Raw genomic sequence first — 18,341 nt, 5'->3', positions numbered from 1 at the left:
ATAACAAACATCTGGTAGATGTTCTTCTGTAGCAAATGGTCTGATGGGCAGTGCACTGTTCTGGAACTCCACAGGCCAGGACATGCCTATGCTTCAGCCATGTATGACCTGTGCAGTTTACTATGAATTATTTCATATACGCCAAAGAATTGGCATATAAATTGCCAATTATTTCTATGAATTATATGCCCTCCACTCATGTCTGAGAAGAGACTTCTTAAACCCAGAGGTGACTGTTTGAGCTAGCAGAGGACTTAATACTTTGTTATCTGGAGGACCTTTCCTGATTCAGAGCTGTGGTTTCCACAGGCCTGGAACCTCCCCTACACTGGGGATGCATGAGATTTGAAATTGCCCTTCGAGCCCTTTTTTCCCTTAGTAATTCCAAATCTTACAATCCCCAAGTACAAACACCGCTGCAAACCACAAGTGTGAGGTGCCCTTTCAAAGGCCACTTCATGCTTTTATTTGAGGATTCTCATCCTTCGGCTCCCAAGGGTTTCCCTGAGGACCTTTACGCCCCATCCAAGCAAACACCTTCCTTGAGGAGTCCCCATTGAGGGATTTGCAGCACCTCTATTTGCAAGCCGGCACACCAGCGTGCATGCACGCATGTGTGGATGTGTATGTCTTGGCAGTTCTGACTCAACGTCCTTTCAAAAAGGGGCCCTGTGGTTAATCAGAGGAATTAACCACAGCCTCCTAAAATGCCCTGCCAGCCAATCAGCACGCTCTTCCCAAGACCGTTACTGCTACAATGGTATCGTTGTCTAATAGGAACATGGATCTTTCCGGTTAAAATTCTGAATGAGACTCAGGAATGCTTTTGTTCAACTTGGCATAATAATGCTTCAGAATTACCGACTTACCAAGAATCCAAAGGTTGGAGTAGTATTTTTGCTGTTGCTGCTTTTTTTATTATTTTTCTATTTTTTTTATATATATGACTTCTGCCATGGCAAATGTTTTTCAGTTCAAAGAGGATCCCAGCTTGGCTGTGGAAAAGCTGCATTGGTCCTTGAAGGGAATAGATTTTTTTCTTTATTTTCCCCTAAACTCTGCAGTGTGCTCACACCAGCTCTTTAGTACCTGCTGCGCCAAAGATACATACATAAATATATATATACATACACACATATATATATACACATATATATATATATATAAATAAATACACACACACTAGATTAATATTGGCGAGCACACCACTCTACCGATGAAAACCGCAAGGAAACATTCACATATCTGGGGATTCTGATGTAATAGGGCTGAGGTTTCGCATTCCAGAATGGCATTTCTAGCCTCAAATCAAAATCAGAGCTGTCATTCAGAGCCCAGTGTTACTAATGTTATTGAAGCTCAGCGGGTGGGGAGAGGGAAACAGGAGGAGGAGGGAAGGAGGAGAAAGATGCTGAATTGGTTGGTTTCTACGGACTTTATTTCTAAAACCAGATGATGAAAGGCATAAAAGCTGGAATGGTGGCAGATGTTTTAACCCTTTTTGAGCAAATATTTGGTAAACCCCAAATTAAGCCTCACTCCCCCAGCTCCAGGATGAAGAAAAGCATCTCAATACTTAAAGGAAATCTCAGAGTTTCTAACCCAAGCTTATTAAATGTAGAGGGTCAAGAGAACCAAGAGCTTGTGTGGGATTAATGACTAAGAGCTCTCCGGTGACAGGACCTTTTCCAATGGGACTTTGGCAAGCTGAAGTTGTGTCTGCATCAGATAAACACAGTCACAGGGTACTTTTGATTTTAAAAAAGAAAAACAAAAGCAAGTGATTTCTTCACACTTTCCTTAGACAAAATATATTGTCTATGATTTTTTAATGGTGGGTTGGTAATCCCCAGTCTAGGCATCAGTCAAGCAATGGTATGGCGTAACCTAATTGCCAAATTGTACAGTTACAGCAAAAATCCCAGGTCAGTGGGCATTTTGCTTGAGCAAAAACTGCCAGATGATTGGCTGAGAGTTTGTGAAGCGCTTTGGGTTCCTTTGGGGTGAAAAATGCTGCAAAATTCAGGGGTATGAGATTTACCCATCTGCACTCCTATTTCCTTGCAAAAGTCCCAGCTCCCCTAAGACATTAGGAAAGAGGAATGCCACCTTCCAGCCTGTTTTTATGTTGCGGAGATGACATTTTGCGTGATAACTTAAGGTTTCCCGGGCCCAGATCTTTATATCCCCATAGGTATGATAGCCCCCATCTCTATGCTGCTACCATGGTTGTATGATGATACCGTAGGATGCGTTCTAATGTGGCGCTATTTTTTCCATCATTTGTACTGCAGGAGGTCTTTGATCGCCTCTATTTGATTTATACTGTTGGATACTCCATCTCTCTGGGATCTCTCACAGTTGCTGTCCTTATCCTGGGATACTTCAGGTAGGCGGCTCTGTTTTTACCTAAGCGAGTAATCGCTGGAATGGAAAAGCCTTGGGCTTTCCTAAAGGATGAAAGTGGGGTGGCATGTGCTTCTTCAGCAAGCCACAAAGGGTGACGTTTGTGCTTTGGGATGTGTCAGTGCCACTTAGAAGTCCTCGGGTGATGATGGGGGGCAATGTTTGGACTTCTCCCTCACAGTTGCAATGGAGTTTTCTAGACCCTTTTTATAGTGAATGGAAAGAGAGGCACCTCCCAAAATTCATGTCACCTTCTTCTATCCAGATTTTTCTGCCGCTCCCTGTTGATATACTCTGATCCTGAATAACCATGGAGGAGCATGGAGCAAAAGTTTTGGAATGACTTCTCCAGTCTCCCCATGCTCTTGCTGCAACCTAAAGAGCCAGGTTCTCCTTGAGTAAGGAGTCTCCTTACTCAAGAGTTTCCTGCCCTCCTTCTCCACCACTCCTCCAAGGAATGTGGGCCCCTAAATTTCATTATGAGCTTGCTTTATCCATCCCACACACCTGCCTGTCACACCTCCCTGCTGATCTGTGACCACGGGAGGAGACGGCGTCATTTTCTGTTAGACATTTGGAGAACTATCATGATAAAACAGGGCATTGACCCCGGGTCTCCAGAGCCCAGCGCGATAATCCCTTTAGATGCAAGAAGTCACATCTCATAGCAAACAGCAGGACCCAGACAACAGCTGTGGAGATAAATTCTCCATGCAGCAAAGAGCCACGTGGTGTCTGCAAATGAGCTCAGCAGCTCCTACCATGCAAGCTCAGGCTAAGCCCCAGACACATACCATTGGGTATAAAATGTGTAGCCACTGGCACTAAAAAAGCTCTCAGTCCTTTCTGCATCAAGCAAAAGGAGGCTGAGTTGATTGTCTTAGCTAAAAGAGTATCCCAACACCTGGACCTACGGCATGTATGTGGTCAAGGTCCAGAACATGCATGTACAAGTCCATGTACTTGCCACATTTATTCTTCACCAAAAATAAGGCTTCAGAAAGAGCTGTTTCTATTTTGGGAGGAGACTTGCTCTTTCTTCATGCAGTCAGAGCACATTGCAAAAACCACAGAGCCTGGGTCAGGCCTCATTCCAGGTAACACGTGAGCCAGAGATTCACTGTCAGCATTGCATGTGCAGGGAACGAAGCCCATCTTAATTCATACCTCAGCGGTTCCACTTGGCATGGTTTATGCTGTGATAGAACAGGAAACAACTATTGCTGCGACAAGCTCATACAAAGAAGAGGAAAAAAACATGTTTCTGTTTTGTGCATATATTTTTATCTCCATAGTGGAGCTGGGGATTTAAGAGAGTGTAAATCCAAGAACTGGTTCATGTTTGGCTCGTGCTTGGCCAACCAGCTCACACAGCCATAGCAGAAGTGAGCAGAAAGGGACCCTGACAGACCACTTAGTTCCATCTCCCTAAAGACAGATGGATCACTGTTCTTAAAACACATCTCATACATGGTACATCATGCCCATGGTACATCAGTCCATACACATTTTACCATCCAGCTTTTCCCCAAAAAGGATCCTAAAGCGCTTTACAGTCAGCACTGGTGGGGTCATATCACCTGCAACACAGCTATTGCTGGGGTGGAATCCAGCAGCTGCTCAACATGAGCAAGCAGTGGATATTATCTGATGGGAAATAGATATAACAGCCCAGCATGCTGTAGTTGCAATCCCCAGGCTGAAATCTGGGTACAAAGGTGAGACATTTATCGTACCTGAAGCTGTGTTTTTTTACAGGCGTATAGTCTAATTCCTCTGCCCAAAGTGCAAAGTGCAAAGAAGTGTGCAGTTTTGTCTCTCTAAGCAGGATGTATTTGTCACTGGGGAGATGCTCACCCTATATGCAATGCACACAAGGATGTGGACCCTGCACAGGCGATGGTGTCTCACTGCATGTGCATGTCACCCCACATGTGTGCTCTGCATGCTCACTGCTCACCCCCAGGGCAGACTTTAATTCACTTACCAACCTCAGGAGTGAACCATGAGCCATGGCACTAGCACTGCTTCCTCGTGGTGACACTGTCCCTGTGAGAAGCTGGGGTTCCTACGAGCCAGAGATGACCCTGAATCCGTCCCACAGGCACTCTCAGCCTTTTCAATCTTTCTCTGTCTCTTCCAGGCGTTTGCACTGCACTAGGAACTACATCCACATGCACCTCTTTGTTTCCTTCATGCTGAGAGCTGTGAGTATCTTCGTGAAGGACGCGGTCTTGTACTCCGGGTCAGCGCTGGAGGAGATGGAGCGGATCTCAGAGGAAGACCTGAAGTCCATTACGGAAGCACCTCCTGCAGACAAGTCTCAATTTGTGAGTATGGCCAGAGCTCTCCATCCCTCCAGGGCTCTTCTCTCCATCAACTTCAGTCCATCATTTTACCTCTTTGGTGGGAACTCTCTGCCCTATGGAGGGACTCCAACACTCTGCTCCTGTCTTTGCCCTCCGCAGCTTCTACCCATCCCTTCCCAGTCCCACTCAATTCACTGGCCCAGCGAAAATGCACAGGAAGAATTTTTCCCTACAGCAACCAAAGGCAAAGCCAGGGCTTTGTAGATACCTACAGCTGCCATTTTAAACAACTCTCCCGGTGCTCCATAAAGTTGGTGGCTCTGCAAACACCACTGGCTATCACTACGCAAGGCACATCAGTGCTCACATTTCACAAGCTGCACTTTTCCCATCTCAGCATGTAATTGTCATTTTTTCCTACTTGAACTACTCTCTGTACAAACCAGGGAGACCTTTCTGTGCTACAACACTAGTGCCACCAGACTGCTGCTACAGATGCAGCAAAGCCTTGGCTCAACATTGCTTGGAAGACACTTGGTCCTGACTCCAGAGATGAAGCAGAGGCAGCTTGTGAAGGAAGTCAGCAGTAGACATCGTGCAGGGCTGATTGCTCATGCTGTGTTTTCTTTCCCTCAGTTCTGGTGCAAGTCATTTTAGGAGGGACAAAACTTGACATCTACTTGAACAAAAGCAGATGTCTGCAAGGGAGACATGTTAGGTTCATCTGTTCTCAGATGAAGCAAAGATCTAGTCAATACAGATGAGTCAATGACATGACTAACTATATCCTCATGTAAAAACTGAAGTAAGATCTGGTGAGCTTGACTCCAGAATGATCATGTTCATCCCCATCGTCATCTTCACTGCATGAAGAGCTCAGACGGAGGCACATTGTCCATGTGTTTGTGGGAATGGAGCTTAGATTCAGAGCTCTCCACCTGCTGAAACATTCTGCCCCTCTGTCATTAGCTTCATCACAAATTTCCAATGGAGCACTCTAGATATGAGGACTTGTCACGCACATATTATTGGATGCTGCATGCACCCAAGAGAAGGAGGGAATACCTCTACCATGAAAATTTTAGACATGCCGTACCACTTTATGCCAGTTTAGGACCCCACTCTAAAAACAGCCAAACTGGTTTACCTTCTACTATGCAGGCACCTTTCCCTGTCTCCTGGATAGTTAAATTCTGCATCGTGGCGTCTCCAAAGGTTATTTCAGGTTATGAATGAGAAGGGTCATACCTTAGCATAAAGTCAGCATGTGCAAAATGTCTTGCTGTGTGTTCAAATCCTCCAAATGCAACTCTGCTATCATGTTTCCTTCCTGTTTCAGAGACCCATTTCATTATTTTGGCAAGCCTTTGGTTGGAGCACTCAGCACACTCCAAAACACTTATTTTTGAAAAGAGCACAAAATGTTTTACTGCATTGTGTTCTTTTTTTTTTCTTTTTTTGTTGTTGTTTTTCTTCGGGCTGGACATATTATAAGGAATAAAAGGGATAATATATGAGTATTAGCAATTAAACAGCATTTCTCATTCTCCTGAGCTGAAAAGCAAATGAGCGATGAAGGCGACAATTAACGTATTTTGTTTGTTTCCAAGTGAAGTGGGAGCTTTGCAGTTATTGCCTGCCACTCCATGTCGGTGGGCAGGCAGTGATTTTTGTGAGCACAGAATTAAAATATCTTTCTATTTTGTCTCATTTCTAGGTCCGTAGAAGAAAATATGTATGTATGTATACATAATATATATATTATATATACTATCTGTATATATAATAGGTGGGTATAATATATGTATATTTATTTTGATTGGTGAAGAATTAGCATAAAGGCTGGGCAAAATAAACATTTTTATTTACAGGGCACATATCACTGACATTTTATACATGCTGCTCTAAGGTCTACAGTGTTAATTTTATATTTCTCTAAAGTAAAATGTTATACAGAGACATGCTGCTGCTGTAGGATGTGTTTGGCAGTAGAGTTTCTATCACATTGGGTCTACCCAGAGTCTGCATTAGTAGGATCCATGCCACATTGACAGGATATGATTGTGTACCAATTTTGTACCAATTAACCCCACATGACACCCTTATTTTGCAGCCTTTCTTTTCTATTTGAGTTAAGAAATGTTGGAAGAAGGATATCTCTCTTCACTAGAAGTGTTATGCCACAGTATCCTGCTGTTGGAGACACGATGTCAGGCTAGGAGCAACTTTGTACTGAATTGTGCATAACTTCTATGCTCAAACTGTTTTTCCCCCATGTAAAAATCCTTCAACAGAGTTTTCCCTTTTTTTTTTTTCCACTTATCCATCTCTTTTTTCCAGCACTTCTTGGGCTTGTTAGATGGGACAAGAATTTCACACCACATTTCTAACATAACCATCTTCTTGTGGTTGTTGCAGGTGGGCTGTAAAGTAGCAGTCACCTTCTTCCTCTACTTCCTGGCAACGAATTACTACTGGATTCTGGTGGAAGGGCTCTATCTCCACAGCCTCATCTTCATGGCATTTTTCTCAGAGAAGAAGTATCTTTGGGGATTCACATTATTTGGCTGGGGTAAGTGATTCCTCCTTGGAGCTGTCCTTCAGGAAGCCTGTTGAGGGTGGTTTTGAAGCAGATGATAGTGCATGCAATGAAGATATGGAGAGGCATGTCTAAGACACAGTGGCTCTTGCAAGGAGAGGTGAGTACTCCCATGAAACCTTTGTAAAGTGAAATTTTTGTCCTATGAAATCTTACCTACAAGGGCAAGAGGGACCTGGTTTCATGGCTCAGCTGAGATCCTGCTGGGAAATCTGTGCTGATCTAGAAGGGTCGGAAAGTTGGAAGAGGCTGCAGGCATCTGTTCCCAATGCCAGGCCTGAACTCTGGTTTCCTACCTCTGATCTCCACTGCTTTAAAAAGATCCTGAGGTTTCATAAGTGTTGGAGCACCAGTAGAAACCTGCAATTTGTGGGAAAAACATTCTTTCACCCTTTTTTTAATCCAGGCATCTTTTCTTGGAGTAATGGGAAAGGGGAGGGATGTGGGTGCAGAGCGAGTGGTCAACAAGAAAGGCGTTGCAAACACAGGCATTTCAGAAGAGAATGTGCTTTTTGTTCACTCCTGGTATTAGCTTTGGCTTGCAAGGAGTAATGAGGTGCTGGTAGACCGAGGACAATAAAACAACTACCAACAGTTGTCCAAAGTGTGTGAATTGTAAAGGAGTACAGGAAACATTGGATGATCTTCAAGGACATAACTAAGAATAGCAGGGTGCAAGTCCATGTAGGAGTTTACATCAGGAACACTGCTTCAGAGGTGCCTGTGGTTACATCTAGACTGGATGGTCCAGGATCACTTCCCAGTTCCCAGGTCCAAAACGCACCAAGCCACATCCTGGCTGCATTTTAGAGCAAGAACTAATGTGTACACCACCCCATCTCTGCTCCAGGACTTCATTTCTTCAGGAAGAAAACCTGAGCTCTTGGGTGTCGAGTGAACCATGGTGTAACCAAAGCTCTGGAGAACGACGGTCTTAGCTACTCCCAGGCTGGGAAGAGCCTGTGGACATCACTTAGAAATAAATGAAAGACCTATTAAATAAGAAAAGGATTAGGCAAGATGCCAGGAAATAAATGACAAACTAGTGTTTTTCTCTGCCATCACATCTAGCAAGCAGTTTACTAGCCCAGGGCAGCCCACCCAGCAGGACAGCTCTCCAAAACCTCCCTTTTTCCCCACTGGGCTTATGGAGGAGCAAGATCCCAAAAGCCAGATAACCTCCATCCTTGGTGTTCCTGTTCATCTGATGCCTAAGGCAGAACTGTTCATGCTTCTATATAGTAAGGGTGAGACGTGAATCCCAGAATGGGCGCCCATTTCCCAGGCCTGGCAAAGCTGAATCCCTGTCAGGTGGTGGGTTTGGAGAAAAATGAATAAATAAATCAAGAGAGACCCTTTGGGGGATCTTTCCAAAAAGCACTTCATTTCTTAGCTTAGCTGCTGCAAGACAGGGAGGATTTAAATATCATCTCTTAAATAAATAAAATAAAATAAAACAAAACAAAACAAAACAAAAGTCAAATAAACAATCCCACCAAAGCCTCTTCAAAACCTTCACACCAGGTAAAATTTGCTTCCCAGAGAATGGCATGACATTGTACAGAGCGGACTTGAGCAAATTCTGGAAGAGAGAGCAGCAGCTGGAAAGCAATGCCCAAAGTTCAACATGAAAAAAGCAGCTTGGTGCTGCCCATACTGCCGCCAGAGAAAAACAGTCTAACGGGCAGGGGTTCCTCTCATTAATTCTTCCAACCACCACCAAAGTGTAATCATTTTATCAGGGGAACCACAGGGCTCAAGTCACACCTGTCACAACAGCAGTCATCAATGTGCTTCCAAAAGTCTGAGGCTGCCTTAATTTAAATTCCTTTGGAATGAGAACATACGATCCCTCTGGTTGCATTTGTTTTTGCTTTGTTTTGATTAGCATGATAATGTACACACATGCGCCCGCATGGACGTATTGCTTTGATAGCTTTTGGGAACGGGGAAGGGTGATCCAATCCAAGACCCACTGGAGGCGGTGGAAAAACTCCAGTTCCCTGCAGTGGGCACTGGATCCTGCCCATACCACAGCAAGGAACAACATGGAGTCAGTGATAAATAATTACGACATTCCTCATCGCTACAGAAAAAAAAAAGACATGTTTGCCCCAAAATCTGGGATGTCTTCCTTGTGTAACAATAAACAACTGAGCATTTAGCCTGCCTGGAAATTTCCAAAGCAAGGAAAAGCAAAAATCACTCTACAACAACTTTTTTTCCAGACCATTAAGTAAAACAGAGTGCATAGGTACCCTTTGATATAGGACTCAAAGATTTAGTGAAGCCTTTTCAGGCCACATCCTCACTGACATAACCAAGCACAGCTCCTTGAAGGTCCAAGGCACACTGGTAGTCACAAGGCATTCACTGATGACAGAAAGTAATCTTTTTTTTATTATTGCCAAGAACTATCAAATAGAAAGTAAAAAATATTAAGGACAACAATTAAATTCCTCAGCAAACTTCTAGTTCCCTACAGCTGTTTTATGATGGAAGCCTAAGAAACATGACCAGTAGCTAGAAAACCCAAGCTGATTCCAGTGGCATTTCTCCTTCACACTGCATTAATTTTCCCATTGAATGGGCAACGCTGGCACTCAGCTAGGTGGAAATGAGCATAACAGGGAGCCTCAAGATTGATGTGTCTAATCTTCTCCCATCAGTAGCTTTGCAACCTTCTCTCTTACTCATAGCTTCAACACATGCATGAAAGCCGCTTTTCCAAGTGCTTGGAGACACATCATGAACGGTGTGCTTGCTGCGTGTGCTTCTTTGGCTGCTTCTTGTCATTGCACGTGAAAGGCAAGCGGGAAGTTGCAGGGTGGTCAAAAAGACGTTGCCTTAGCTTGAGAGGTTTGCACCTTCCCGGGCTGCTGTGGAGACTCCCGACTTTATAGCACCTGCATTGTACACACTGTGTGTGTTAGCTGGAAATGCACAGCGCATACAATGTGGATTCTGTAGAAGTCACTGACAGCATCGCCACCCGGCGTGGATCTGCCTGTATCCCGTTGGCCATGCATGCACGGTGCATCCACCCATCCATACGCACCTGCATCCCTGTGTCCCAGAGACTGGGAGATTTTTGGAAACTTGCATGCCCTAGAGCATTGGCCAAACGTGTTTCATCACGGGTGACTTTCCTCTTTGTAGAGCTTCATCCTCCTGGGTATCTGCTTCTTTGCTTCGTGGGTCTCTTGAATTTGTTGGCCTTGAGGCTCTTGGTGATGATGTCCTGGTTGAAGGCCCCCTGCCATAGCAGTTCAAGCACAAAGGACTACCTATCTCAGGGCATCAAAATCTTTTGGGTGGGAACACTGAAATTTATTCTGCCAGACAAAATCTAAAGGGATGACGGATAAAAAGTTAAGCCTAGATATTCTTCAAGTTTAAAGACCAACTTGCCAGAATGAGAAGGAAGGAGTCAATGCTGGAAATTACCTGACAGCCCAAACTGTGCATTTTATTCTGGTTGGGTTAGTCTAAAATTTGAGCATGTTGGACATGCAGAAAGACAAACGTAGCAATAAAACTGGTGCCAGGAATCCACTCTGTGCAGAAAATGTCAAAGAGCCTTTTCCTAAACTGCCTGAGTGGAGTGAGGCAGCAGCGTACGGGACATAATAAATCTACACATAGAGGTTCCCAGATATAAGCATTCTGTCCTGTATATTTTATTGTTGCTAGGAACCTCAGACACAGCACAGGATTAGCAGAAAAGAGAGCAGCCACTTTTCCAAAGCACAGAACGAGCTAGGGATGATCAAGTACGTGTCAAATACAGTCAAAAATATCTGAGGCAGCCCGTTTTCCAAAATTAGAGTCCCACAAGAGTGAGTGAGCATTGAACCTCTGAGGTCCCTTCCAACCTTCGGCATTCTATGATTCTATGAACCTCTGAATAAGGCCAGTTTCTCAGCTGGTATAAACTGGAATATCACCAGCGATATCAGCAAAGTCATATGAGCTTAAGCCTTTGCTGATGCAGCCAGTAGTTCAACCCCCGCTTGCATTTTTCATAGATGGGTGATTAATATTGAGGAGGAAGCAGGCAGTGAGCATTGCAACAGAAATCATTGCGTCCCCCCTCACTGCTCCAAAACGCTCACACATTTCCAGTGCAATAGGTTAAGTATTTTCTCTTTAAGGCCAACTATCACATGGGATTGTACAGCGGGACACATTCCTTATAAATGTGCCTTTGTAGGCAGCGGTGCTCCGCTGGCCTTGAGAGAGGCTCTGTGTTTAATTATTTATGCTTTCTTATATTACCGTGGCATTTAAAGGTTCCAACCAAGATAACGGCCCCGTTGTCCACATGTATATGAGACAGGCGTCCCCTCTCCACACCCCAGCTCAGGAAAGCGCCCGTGGTCAGGAAAGACTTTAAGCACTCTAATGAGACTTAAGTGCATGCTGAAAGTTAAGCGTGTGCTTATGCATGCCGAGCTCCAATGAGCTTAGGCTGTGAACAGCATATTTACAGTCATCGGTGATAAATGTCGCCTTTATTTATTTTTTAATTTTAATTTTTTTTTACCTGAAAGGGGCTATTCTTCTCGAATTTGTGGAAGCTACTGTGGATTTGATCCTACCTTTTAAGGGAAGCCAGTAGGGGACTCAGTTGTACAAATAAAGCAGAACTGGACCCTAAAAAAATAAATAAAAGATTCCATTTGGATATTGGCGACTCTGTTACTTTTTGCAGGGAAAAAGATATTGCCCAATGTAGCTGTGCTGAAAAGAAGATGGTTCATTCAGGAGCAAATCATGGGCTAAAATATTTTGCAAGTATTACCCTGAATTCCACTAATAATCTTTTCTGCAGTCAGTCCTTCTTGCTTTAATCCATTCTGTCTGAGATCAGAATTGGGTCAAGAAAATCTTGAAGAGAATTATCATCTGCGAAAGGCTTGTTGACACTTTATTCCAAAATATTTGGCCACCAACTTCACCCTCCAAAGCTTTCTCCTTCATCTCATTACTACCACTTATTTCCTTAGTCAAATCATCACTCGGGCTCTACTGTGGTGCTTCCATGAAGGACATCTGCTCAATCCATGATGCATAGTGTGGTGCAATTCTTATAGTAGTACAGTTCAGTTAGTCCATAGGGTGTTTGCCCTATATGCTGCATCTTTTCCTGTAAATTGAATGAGTCAAGATTTATTCTGCAATCTTCAAGCCAGCTGGCATGGCTCAGCTCACAACTCTACAGTCAAACTGTTTCTCCAACCTCTCTCTTCTCCCAAGGAAAGGGTGACAGAATGAATGCTTCCCAAGGATGTCTGGGGACATATGGCTGGTCTTAAGTGTGTTAGGACTTGGCTAGCAGCCTAAACTGCATATGATGATTAGAAGTCGCCAAGGTCGTGCCGTGACCCTGTTTACTTGCTGGTAGAGCCTCCACCAAACATTATGGATTCTGAAACTTTCCAGCGTACTGAAGTCACTGCCCTGGGAGATGTTGGTCCAAGCCTGACTATAGATCCGTCTTTCCTTGGAGTCACTGGAAAGGAACAAATATCTTGGGAATGACGTGCTACATGAAACCCATCTCTGCATCCAGCTGGATGTGTTGGCTGGATCAGGGATCCTTGGCCCAGATTCAGATCCTCCAGGCTGAAACACAAAGCAACCGCAGAGCAAGGGCACAGGCACGGGCACAGGAACCTGCTCATTTGTTCTGTCAAGCCCACCACGTACTCCAGGTTCAGGCCAGCTGGATCTTACCTATGCATTTCCTAAGCATGATTCATAAGGTAGAATGAGCCATACCTGCTCCTGGTAGACAGATTTGGAAAACATGCTGCTCTCTTTTGAAAGCTGGGAGTAGGGCAGATATATCCATTCCATTTGGCTTCAGAATACAGTTCTTGCCACAGCCTAGTTTACTATGCTTGGATTACTGAAAAGATACAAGAACAAAATCAAAATTATGCTTGAATATTTAAAAACTCTGTCTTTCACTCCTGCACTTGTCCTCTCCGTTTGTGTTTGTGCAGAAGGGAGCCCTCCACCCCCGGCTTACTCACTCAATTTGATTTCTATTTCTTTGCAGGACTCCCTGCTGTATTTGTTACAGCGTGGGCCAGCGTGAGAGCCACTCTAGCTGACACAGAGTAAGTCCCAGTAAAATTTTCTTCCTTTGACATATTGATGCCTTTGGGGGGTTTTTAGCACTGATGACTTTGTGGTGAACAGAAAGGAAAAGAGGAACGAGGCAAGGCCAGAAGCCACTTCTGGTATGAAGTTGGCAAACCTATAGGTTGTGTGGCAGAGAAGAATAGGGTGAATGTAACTTTCCTTTCATTTTACAGATTTTGGCATAGGTGAGCACCCGCAGCTGACATACCAGTAGAGATCCATGAAAGTGGTAGGAGTAAAACTTCCACACTTTAATGTCACCAGTATAGCATCGTATCACTGGTACATAGCAAGCAAGGGACAGGATGGAGGCCCATAAAATCCTGAATAACCCTCACATCATGGATAGAGATGTTCACTTGTTCACAGCCTCTTCCACTAGTTCAACTAGAAAGCATTGCATGAAGTTGGGAGATACTAAATTCATCATAGTCCAAAGAAAGAGATTTGTCACTGGTCAGGTAGAGTGGCTGCAAATGTCTGGCTGCAGGACGTGGTGGACTCCAACATGCACTTAGATTTAAAAAGCCTTTTCACAAAATCTTTGAAGATAAATTCCTCCAGATGTATTAAATACTAAGACAATGTTTTGGCTCAGAAAGTTCTCCTGAACTGCAGAGAGTTGGAAGGATAATCGGGAAAAATATTACTGCCTGTTTGCCTTTTTCTCTCTAAACTTCACTTTCTGGCTACTGTATGAAACAAGACACTGTACTAGCTGATTCTTTGGTTTGGCCCAATACAGCCACCCTGATGGCCTCATGTTCTCCTGTTATGGTGAATGAAACATCCATAGCACCTAATCTTCACACTCCGATGCAATCATTCAGTAAAGCAGAGCCCAAACTTGACATCACAGCAGTATCCATCTGCTAATGGTCTCCCAGCAAGAGCATGGGGTTCCCTAGGCAGGATTTCAAATGGCTTTGCCTGGGAACAAGACTGTTCTCCAAATGAATTTTCAGTTCTGGACTTGGAAGAAACTAGTAGCACAACCCTTTTACTTTAGTATGACACATCTGCGTTGGCAAGGGTTCCCACTTGTAGAGCCTTGAAGTCAGCACTGGTGGTTTTTCTGCCTCTGTCTCTCACCTTCCTTGAACAGTTGCCTAGGCAGAATTTGGCCCATGATATAAGAGCTACAGCTACCATGTAAGGGCTGGCTGACTCAGATAAAGAAAGGCCTGTGGCACTCTTCTTTCCCTGTGGTTGGAGAGAATTCAGAGTAATTAACACTGAGCGACTATTCAATAGCTGCTGGAAATGCCTGCAAGGAAGCAACGTTCAGCCCATATTCAGAAGCCAGATGGCCAGAGACAAGCATCCATGGCCACCAACAGCTCATCCTTCCCCATGCTCACTGCTATTGGGAGCAGAGGATACGAGTTGGAGGTGTAGAGATGATAAAGTCTTCTTTGGGGCATGGCTGGATCTCACTATAAGAGCAGAGTTGAAAGAATCCCAGTAATTGAATGTAAAAACACACAATCCTGCATCTCACTGCTCTATAGTTGAACACGGTTTGTCCTCATACAAATTTCTGCTGGCTCGTTTCAAGCGGTAATATAAGGCAAATTCAGCAAAGCTCAGCACAATTTATCTGTTTTTCCCCAAAACCTGACTACTTTCACTACAGCTTTTTTCTGTTATGATGCCCCAAGGCAGATCATGCTGCATCTTTATAGGATATCTCACTATTTGTCAATGTACCCAATGTACCTGCCCAGCCCACCTGTGAGCATAAGCTGTATGCTGCAGCCCCCTTTACGTCAACTCAAGATAACTTATGCAAACACAGAAAGGTCCCTCCACAGCTGCTGAGCAATAACTCAACAACCAAACTATTCTGCTGGGCTGTAAGCTCAAGGTAAACATGTCCACACACGAGGATGATCATTATTGCAGAAAGGGAAGATCCTTGAATTCTGGAGAACATAGCTATAAATACATTTAACAAGGATTTCAGTTGGGAATGCTATGACAAAAGGAGGAGGGCTACTTTGAGTCTCTGCTGACTGAAAGGAGAATTAGAGCCTTGGAAGAATCCATCTTCTTGGGTTGGGTTTAGCAAACAGGACATGGAGGCTATTTCCCTGTGCAACCAATGACTTCCTGATAGGATGTCAATCTCTTCTCAGGTGTTGGGACTTGAGTGCTGGCAATTTAAAATGGATTATTCAGGTGCCCATCCTGGCAGCTATCGTGGTGAGTACTGGCTCATAACAAGTGGTGTGTAAAATGTGCAAAACACAACATGCTCCCATGAGACATTTTAATTGGGGATTATAATGCGGGGTTCCATGACAAAACCAAACCTTTTTCCCTAGGGATGCTTCGATGTCATCGGATCATTTCAGACTCTCTTTCCTGACGCAGTGAAAGCTTGATATATCCCAAAGGTAGTTTTCAAAGGAGATGAAAGATAGACCGTAACAGTCATGATCTATGGATCCAATGGCAGGCACAGTCTCGGGCACTCACAGAAAATCAATTCTGTCCACATATGAGAGCGAGAGGGGTCAGAAAGGATAGAAGTGACATTATTCAGATGGAGGAATGACCTCTCTGAAGCTAGGGAGGTCATTATACGAATATGTATGGGGAATTTAGCAGGTGGTTACACACTTAGTTGAAGAAAGTGCCAATTAGCTAGGGAACCTGTTCTTAAGAGGTTTTGTTAACAGAGGTTTCTGCCCTCTGTCTTTTCTCTATGGTTTCCCTTTACTCCATCTTCTGATGGGTACAAGATTGCATGTGAAAGAGCTTGTCCACACCTGCATGACTTTTAGTCCATTTACACATCCGCCCATGAGCAGTGGAGTGGAGTCACTATGGATCTCCCTGTAGCCATTGGAGAGCTTTGCATCAGGTCGCATATACCTTGATCTGACTTGCAAATAAGGAGGCCTTGGAAGACAATCAGTGTAGGTGAGAAGAAAAAGAGACCATTTGCCCATAAACATCAGGAAAAGTTGTGAGGTGACTGTGTTGTTATGTATAATTAGGTGAGCTCCTTAGTACTTTGAAGGTTCTTCTTTTCTTCACCAAATTTAAATTTTGATGGAATTCTCCACCTGCAATTACATAGGCACCTTGGAAGAAACAAATCACCAAGCCCTCCTTGTCATCGCTGGAAAAGAAGTAGTAGGATAGAAGAGAAAGTTCATATAGTTCAAGCAGATGAATGCCAGCAACCCCGTTGCATTTAATTTAAAGCCCAATTAGCAGAGGAGAAAGAGCTCAATTGAGGCTTGTCCTTGTAAAAATAATGTTTCTCCATGAGGCTCTGTTGTGCCTGTACCCTGGCTATTTGCAAATGCAGCTATTTATCATGCAAAAATATTCTGTGGGTTGTTTCTGTTTAATTTCTGTGGGTTCATATTGTTCACTTGGCTGTCTTTTCCGTTCCCATACTGGCTGGCCGTATGTTGCTGGATGAAATCATGCATTTTCTGGATGAGTTTGCAGAGAAATTGAAATCTGAGGGGTTTGAAATTCCTCCACTCTACTACTAATTTCAATATCATGGGTTGTCTGGATTTTTTTTAAAAACCTAGTACTTGTTTCAGTAAAAGTCAGGGGAGTTTCTCCCCTGTGATAAGGATGGATACCTTCAATTTAGCAGACAAATGCAGAACAAGATCCTGTTGTTAAGATTTTGAACCTGGAAAGGTTCATCTGAGAAACAAAGCCTTCATTTTCTTTCAGATTGGTTTCCAACCAAAATAAATGACGTGCCCCCAGGCTGTGGGCTTCCTTGCCTGTCCATCTATCCATCCCTCCTTCATAACTGCCGTGTCAGTCAGTAAATTCCAACCAAATGTAACCAACGGGTTTGGGCTGCATAGATGTTAAATTCCCACAAACCTCATGAAAACAGCCAAAGAGATACAGGAGACAAGTTCTACCCATTCCTTTTTTGAGGAAAAAGACGTAGTGCAAACTCACCCCATTTTTTAAACAGGGGGAATCTGTTCCGAAAGAACTTGCACCTCGTTAAATGAGAAAGAATTCAACCACAGAAGACAAAGCCATAGCAAATGAGGCCACGCTCATTCAGCTGCTCAGGGAACTACTTGTTTTACCAGTGAAGATAATTAACCATTGGAACAATTTACCCATGGTTGTGGTAGGATCTCCGTCATGGAAATACTGAAATCCCCATCCCCAGGAGCTCAAATGAAAATGAACACAAGGAGGTCTTATGGAGTGTGTTTTGCTGGAGATCAAACTAGAAGTCCACAATGCTTCCCTCTGGCATAAAACTGCAAACCTGTGCAACATGATAATTTGTTTTCTCCAAAAACTATATTGGCCACGGGGAAGTCAAATGATTGTCACAGGCCTCTAGAGAAGCCATAGGCATCAGCATTAACCCCGACACAGAAATCCTCTTTTGAGTGAGCTCCTGCTGCCAATGGCATAAGAATAAAATGCAGGCATTGCCAGCTCACTGCATCAAGTCTCTCTTGATGTTACCCTATATTACCCTAGCCAAAGGTAATATGCTGGTTCTGAGAAGCTGGGGTCATTTTGTGTGGTGTTTCAACAGATTTCCCTGTAACTGGTTATTCAGGCTTTGCTTACAACATGACAGACTCTGCTGCAAGACAGGACGGGTTGAGGATCCCAGGAGAACATTATATATATATATATATATAAATAGATAGATAGATAGATAGATAGATAGATAGATAGATAGATAGATAGATAGATATCCTTCTTTATCTCCTTTAAACAAGAGCAAGTTAAGAGCCAATCAGGTTGAACATACTTGGCCTGATCTAGTGAAGACACTGAGTCTTTCCCAAGAGCTCATCACTCTCACAGCAGAAGTTCTCCCAGAATGAGATAGACACAGAGCAAGAGTAGAA

The 18,341-nt window shown here is 43.7% G+C and overlaps 1 protein-coding gene across 1 annotated transcript in view; it reads left to right on the top strand.

Annotated features, from left to right (window-relative positions):
• The window catches only part of PTH1R (parathyroid hormone 1 receptor), a 103,254-nt gene that overhangs the window by 80,234 nt on the left and 4,679 nt on the right, over positions 1–18,341 (top strand). The window contains exons 5-9 of the mRNA XM_026039683.1: positions 2,295–2,389; positions 4,550–4,736; positions 7,134–7,287; positions 13,382–13,442; positions 15,606–15,672. Coding sequence (XP_025895468.1) covers positions 2,295–2,389; positions 4,550–4,736; positions 7,134–7,287; positions 13,382–13,442; positions 15,606–15,672 — 564 coding nt within the window. The remainder of the gene's footprint in view (positions 1–2,294; positions 2,390–4,549; positions 4,737–7,133; positions 7,288–13,381; positions 13,443–15,605; positions 15,673–18,341) is intronic.

Source organism: Nothoprocta perdicaria, unplaced genomic scaffold (genome assembly GCF_003342845.1).
Source record: "Nothoprocta perdicaria isolate Ctin4 unplaced genomic scaffold, notPer1 scaffold_237, whole genome shotgun sequence".
Taxonomy (NCBI): domain Eukaryota; kingdom Metazoa; phylum Chordata; class Aves; order Tinamiformes; family Tinamidae; genus Nothoprocta; species Nothoprocta perdicaria.
The sequence above is the reverse complement of the archived record's forward strand: the minus strand, read 5'-3'. Positions and strand labels throughout refer to the sequence as shown.